The sequence below is a fragment of the Arachis ipaensis genome, chromosome B03 (genome assembly GCF_000816755.2).
Source record: "Arachis ipaensis cultivar K30076 chromosome B03, Araip1.1, whole genome shotgun sequence".
NCBI lineage: Eukaryota > Viridiplantae > Streptophyta > Magnoliopsida > Fabales > Fabaceae > Arachis > Arachis ipaensis.
Genome location: NC_029787.2, coordinates 125,149,284 through 125,156,240, shown reverse-complemented (window position 1 = coordinate 125,156,240; position 6,957 = coordinate 125,149,284). Strand labels below are relative to the sequence as shown.

General features: G+C 35.4%; 2 protein-coding genes across 4 annotated transcripts in view; one reads left to right on the top strand and one right to left on the bottom strand.

Moving 5' to 3' along the window:
• The window catches only part of LOC107631314 (uncharacterized protein At4g28440), a 3,648-nt gene extending 624 nt beyond the window's left edge, over nt 1–3,024 (bottom strand). The window contains exons 1-3 of one of the 2 annotated variants that reach the window (XM_016334722.2): nt 2,877–3,024; nt 2,131–2,355; nt 539–548 (exon numbers count right to left, since the gene is read on the bottom strand). In XM_016334722.2, the coding sequence (XP_016190208.1) occupies nt 539–548; nt 2,131–2,353 (233 nt within the window). In that variant the 5' untranslated portion in view covers nt 2,354–2,355; nt 2,877–3,024. Of the gene's footprint in view, nt 1–538; nt 549–2,130; nt 2,356–2,725; nt 2,750–2,876 lie in introns of those variants that run through there. The other variant, XM_021119644.1, reaches the window with a different exon arrangement.
• The window catches only part of LOC107631315 (2-methylene-furan-3-one reductase), a 4,276-nt gene continuing 758 nt past the window's right edge, over nt 3,440–6,957 (top strand). The window contains exons 1-4 of one of the 2 annotated variants that reach the window (XM_021119643.1): nt 3,440–3,971; nt 4,806–5,129; nt 5,462–5,621; nt 6,096–6,375. In XM_021119643.1, the coding sequence (XP_020975302.1) occupies nt 3,564–3,971; nt 4,806–5,129; nt 5,462–5,621; nt 6,096–6,361 (1,158 nt within the window). In that variant the 5' untranslated portion in view covers nt 3,440–3,563 and the 3' untranslated portion in view covers nt 6,362–6,375. Of the gene's footprint in view, nt 3,972–4,805; nt 5,130–5,461; nt 5,622–6,095; nt 6,604–6,957 lie in introns of those variants that run through there. The other variant, XM_016334724.1, reaches the window with a different exon arrangement.

The following is a 6,957-nucleotide window of genomic DNA, read 5'->3' as shown; positions in this document are numbered from 1 at the left end:
GCATTTTTGGTAAAATTATGGAATAATATCTTCATTCTAATTCTGGACAACAGGTCAAAATGAGGCAACCAAGCTTATGGAAATAGATATTCTTTCAAACATATTTTCTTCGACAGCTACAGCTGAAACTATACTACTGAAATGTTATACTAAGAACATTGGTTTCATCTAAACTTCTATGGTGCATACAACATTTCAGGCATCATTATCTAATATCTAAACACAACACTGAACATTATTCATAAGTTGCTCTAGTTATGCAATACTTACTTATCTTTAGCATGGAAGTTACAATCCATATCCATTTAAAAATTACTATGATATAAACTAACAGATTCAATTAACCCTCTGTTTCTATTATCACTAACATGAAAAAATAAGTTATAGTCAGCATAAATTCAGCATCCTTCACTATAAATGTGCATTGCTTCAATCTAATAGTCCAGATAAAACACAAGCAAAACATGGTATAAACTAGCAAGGACAATATTCGATCTCAAGGCCTAAAGATGAGACACAGAGGAAGAAGGAATATGTTATCTCATTCATACCCTGTTTCTATAATGTCATTATCCAATATCCATATATTTCACTAATGGAATCCGTGTATGTCCACAAAACAAAGGCAAAAAACAAAATTGGTAGATCATTGAATTCTCACAAGACATGAAATGATTTAGTGTTTTACAGATGACGGCATTTGGCATTATTTCAATTCATTGGAAAAACTGAAATAGAAATGCTTAATATTCTTAGAAACTAAAATGCATTGATAAGAAAATGCAGCTGATAAACTTTAATGCTTAGAGGATTAGTCACAATCAATTTCTTAGCCAAAGTCCATAGATGTTTACAAATGTGACCAGATGGAAATACTACCTAAGATCAAAAGGGAGTAGAAGTACTGCAGTAGTAGAGATGTAACATGTATAATAGGAACCATAAGGATCAGGTCCTATGTAAAGTGCATAATATTCAAGCATAGATATCCTTAGGTGAAATACCCTTAAAGTCAAAACTAGCATTTAATATAGCGCATGTATGCGCAGAAAAATCACATAGAACCCTATAAGACACAGTCAGAACACATATCAAACAGAGCAATAGCCACCTTGATGAAGCACCACTTAAGCAGTATACACCCAAACAAATAAGATGCAGGGCAGCACCTTGATGAAAACAACGTAGCACCACCTGGTTAGTAGATAAAGCAACTCATATCACTAGAGGGCTAAAACTACGAGGTTTGGAGTCATTCGATTTTTGAAGGTGCGCTAGAGACATCTTAGAAATAAAGTATGGTTTCACTGTCACCAAAAAGATGTCTTGACCACCATATTGGAATCCTTCCATCCCAAAAGTTGTACAGGTAACTAAAAAATCCAATCACAAACCCACATAACCATGTTCTGAGTTGGATAGTAGATCCTAGCAAATATTGTAGGATTGTTAATGTATTCAGAACATATCTTCTTCTGGTGATTCTTTGCAATTAATGATTAGTGCTTTGAGAATATTATGTTCCCATCCAAGGAGGTGGACTCAAAATCCCAACAAATCTCCTTATCACACCAACCTATTACTACATTTTCCTTATCTATCCATCCATCCATCCATCAATTCTGTACAAATCCATAATCTCATAATCAGAGTACTTTGATCTATCTCCGGGAGAAGCATAAAATTCATTGTCTCCGTGTCCATGATTTGTTTTATGTCAAAATTTGGATGTGAGTGAACCAAATTAGAGAATACTTTGGTCTTTCAGACTTCTTTATTTTCTCCGGAAGCTAAATGTCAAAATCTTGCATTAGAGAACTTATCAGACGAGTTCAGATATTATCAAATTAATAGAAGACATGTCACTAGGAGAATACTTTATTCAAAAGTCATACAAATACGAATGGAGTTAGCAAATTCTGTTTCATATGTCAGCTTAACATAGTTAAAATTGTGAACCTACCACTAGAAACAAATGAGTATCCCTTCACAATTAAATGAATCCACCAAAAACAACTAACTATATGAAAAGATATATAAAATATAGTGACAAAATCCAACAAGACGCAATGACACATCAAAAACCTTCTAAAGTAGCAACTTTGCAGAATCAAAGAAAATCATCTATACCTTGATCATTCCTGGCTGTGAAAATGATCATTCCGGTCTCATCCCCCACCAAACACTCAGCAATTCGCATTTGGCGAGGTTGAGGCCCATCAGGACGACCCTTCTGCATCACCAACTTGGTACTAACCACCTTCACAGTCAAAGTATGCCCACTGGTACCGGGGCGAAGCTGATCAACCTTGGTAAACACAGGCTTCCTCAATCCTGGTTTTGATTCTGCCATATCTGCATTCCAACAAAGCCAAAGGTCAAATCAAGGTCGATGATAAAGCCCATCTCATTCTCATCTAATAAGATATTAAAAACCAAAAGCCCAAAACAACAAAATGGTAAATTAAACGATTCCGCTCACCCAACAATAATTTCCTTGAAAATTAACATCAATCAGGGATAAAAACAGGTCATAAAAATTAATAATTGATCACTTTTTGATTTTCTATATCTAAATTACGAGCCAAGGAAAAACCCTTTGGCCAATGCAAAGTTAATACAATTAAGCAGTCACCAAAAAAAAGTTAATACAATTAAGCAAAGCATAAAATTAACATCAATCAATTGCAAAGACACACACACACATATATAGAAATCGAGCTACCATGGGCTTAAAGGGATTAAAAGTTTGAAGCTTTATAAACTATCCTTAGTGTTGAAATCGGAGAAACAAAAGAAAGAATTAAAACATGAAATAACAGAATTTGGAATCTATGTATGTTAGCGAAAAAGTAACAGAATTTATGGAATCTGACCTGAAAGTAGAAAGTGGAATAGAGAAGAAGGCGTGTATTAGATGCGAGGGAAGTGAAAAAAGAGAGATCTGAAACCAAACACGAAACGCAGCTCAGCCGTCGAGGTCGGTTTATAAGGTAGAGATATGTGCAACTGTTCCTGCTCACTCGTTTCGGGTCAATGTTTACCCGATCTGGCCCCACATGTAAAATTTTCTCGGGTCAACCCAATATCTTTTTGCAATTGTTTCAAATTGGGCTAGCCCAAAATAAGTTTTACCAAAATTAGCCCAATCCTGACAAAAAAAAGAGAAATATTTAGACAGCGTAATGGATTCTTTAGCTAGCAATTTTTCTAGAGACTTCTCCTTCTCTGGACTCTTGGAGACTTGGACTGATAATTTCTGAACTTCACAAGAGTCATAATCATTACACAGCCATGCTCCACGACGTCGTTTTGCGGCACTAAATCTACACCTCAATTCCACTTGTTGTACCGTACCATAAGTCCATAATCATATCTCAATGTAACAAGACATAATTTAGAATCATATACACACGAATTCATTATAATAAATAAATAAATTTAATTCAGGCATTGGCACTCACCTGACTAGAATATTTTCTGTTACAAAAACATGTAACATTCACATGGTTAGTTAGAAAGTTAGTTGAGAGCAGAGATAAGTGATAAGCCGTTAGAAAACAATGTCCGTCTCAGCTGCACTCTCCTCCACACCTTCCCACCTCACCTCTCTCCCTTCCACTACTCCATTTTCTCTCAGATTTTCCCTCCCTTTCCGGGAAAATAACAGGGACCGGTTATTCTTCGGTCCTCAGAGTCGGAGACACTTAGGAGTTGTGGTGGTGAGGTCTCAGGCTACAACCACACCTGCTTCTTCTGAGGCAGTTAAAGCGACGGCTGTGCCTTCTGAGATGAAGGCATGGGTGTACGGTGAGTATGGCGGTGTTGACGTGTTGAAGTTTGATTCCAGTGTTGGTGTCCCTGATGTCAAGGAGGATCAGGTTCTTGTTAAGGTTGTTGCTGCTGCTCTTAACCCTGTCGATGCCAAGAGAAGGCAGGGAAAGTTCAAGGCCACTGATTCTCCTCTTCCGGTTATTCTCTCATCTACCCTCACTTATCTTTTACTTATTTTTCTGCTCTTTTGTTTTTTCTATATACTTAGTGTATTACATATTAGTATCTAGCTATACTCGTATTATTTAGTTTGATATTAGGCTTATTTTATCATGATTAGATTTTAGAAGAGTGCTAGGGGCAGCAGAATTGGTGATGTGTAGTTATCAATTAGCCATCATCAATATTTTTAATGGTGTGAGATGATATTTAATAGTGTAAAATTATTCATTTTTCTTTTGATAATTAAGTGTGGACCAAATTTCAATAAAAATATTGGCCCCTAGACTTTCTTTAGATTTTATTCTTAATTCATAAATAGGCATTGTTTGTATACAGCTTATTCTTGAATTATCATAATGAATTCTGACAATATTTTATTCATCTTAATTAAAAACAAAAATTGTAATGTAGAGGTATGCAACAGCGTGATTTTAATTTTTAAATGCTTAATTAAATAGCATGTTTTGTTGTATTAGAATCTCATTAGTTGCTTAATTAAATACGGTAGCTTCATTAATTGAGGTGAGGACTGAGGAATATAAGAGTTGCTATATCTGAAAAGATGATTTCAACAATTGTTGAGGAAAAGCTCAGAGTAATTTGGTACCATAGATTGATTTTGTTGGTATTAGAATGATTTTATATTTGATTTTTGTTTCCTGTTAGAATGGTTCTATCATCATATTTATCTTTGCTTGTCAGATCAACAATCTAGTCACATTTTATCTTTGCTCAGCCATAGATCTTAATGACATTTTACATATTTTGCTTTCAAGTAATGAGATGAAATTTGGGTCTTTTGTGAATAGACTGTTCCGGGGTACGATGTTGCCGGAGTGGTGGTGAAGGTTGGTAGCAAAGTAAAGGATTTCAAAGTGGGTGATGAAGTATATGGTGATGTTAATGAGAAAGCACTTGAAGGGCCTAAGCAATTTGGGTCTTTAGCTGAGTACACTGCTGTTGAGGAGAGATTGTTAGCACCAAAACCAAAGAACTTGAACTTTGCTGAGGCTGCTTCTCTCCCTCTTGCAATTGAGACTGCTTATGAGGGTTTGGAGAGGCTTGGATTCTCCCCTGGTAAATCCATTCTTGTTCTAAATGGTTCTGGTGGTGTTGGAACCCTAGTCATTCAGGTAAGCAGTTGCTCAGTATGATGTTGCATCAAGATTATGTTTGCATTATTTGTCAAGAGTATAAAAATGTTTGATAGTCTATTTGCAGTAGTGATTGTTGGCATGGAGTGAGATGCTGATGCTGCATTTTCTAATTCTGTGGTTTTTAGAATATCATCACTGCTAGTTTCATTGTCTCTAAATTACTCAACTAACTAGCTGGGGAGAAAATATGTTCATGGATTCAGATTTCTAGCATGAGAGAAAGTCATTAGAACTCTATATTAATGCTATAAGAAGGTTTACACACTAACATGTTACACTTCATGTGTACCTTCAATGATTAATAATAGCTAGCTAAGAAAGTTTTTGGGGCTTCAAGAGTTGCTGCCACTTCAAGCACCAGAAATTTGGAGCTGTTGAAAAGCTTGGGAGCTGATTTGGCTATTGACTACACAAAGGAGAACTTTGAAGACTTGCCAGAAAAATTTGATGTCGTTTATGATGCCATTGGTAAGAAGAAAAAACTGTGTTCTCCTTGTATCATTCATGTTCTTCCAATCTCTGCATGCCTAAATTTTTCCATGATGTATGCACGTAATCATTACTGTGTCAATTAGTAGAAGATTATGAACTGCATTTTCAATTTTCAAGGTTAAATTTGAGGCTAAAACCTGTTTAATCAAAACATAAGAAACCCTTTATCAGTATATGTACATAAGAAAGGAATCTCATAAGCTTATATTTTAGAGTTTTTCATATTGATCTCCACATGACATTCTTGAATTTGTAAAATGATGCATTAACTTCCTCTGATATTTAAATTATATGACATATGATAGCCTTCTATTTTATAGAATGTGACACATACCTCTATTACTTAGGGAGATGAGTATAAACACAACAAATCAAAAAGCGCCGCGTATAATATCACATATTTTAACATGATTCCAGAAGAATTGATCTTACATGATTAATGATATGCAGGGCAATGTGAGAGGGCAGTGAAGGCAGTGAAAGAAGGTGGGAGTGTGGTGGCACTAACAGGAGCAGTTACACCACCTGGGTTCAGATTTGTGGTTACTTCCAATGGAGCTGTTCTCAGGAAACTGAACCCTTACTTGGAGAGTGGACAAGTAAAGCCAGTTGTGGATCCCAAAGGTCCCTTCTCCTTTGCTCAGCTTGCTGAAGCCTTCACTTACCTTGAAACAAACCGTGCTACTGGAAAGGTCGTCATAAGTCCCATCCCATAAAGACAGAGAAAGGGGTAGGAAATTTTGCTGTCTATCTATTTCCTAGAGATGTTCACTCTCGGTGTGAGTAAATCAGAGTTTTGATTTATACATAAAAAGCTTCACTGCTAAATGTTCCTTCAAACTATCCATGACTATTGTCCCAAGAGAAATGTATTTTTAAACTTAAGGGAACATGGACATGTCCAAATGAAACAAATTAAGGAGAAACATTGTCTTAACTCACACCTTTTTAACTACTATTCTTTATATGTTCACCGCTTAATTTTTGAGTTTACATCCCATTTAATAATAGTTGAATCAATATAGTGTGTCACATTTTATATGGATACATACTATATTTCATTGACAAGTTGCTTATATACTGGTGAAGATTGCAACTTTGTAAGGGTGATTGAGGCATAACTATACTAAGATTGAGGTCTCATGTCTCAAAGAAAACAAAGAACATCAATGTTAATTTCACATAATAGAAAGTTTGGGTTTGTTCTATTATCATCATTAGATTAAAAACACACATTTTTTGTCATCCAATTTAAAGAGTGTCCGAGTAATTTTGGTGAAAAATAATTTCTTTTTGAACAAAGAAAATAACC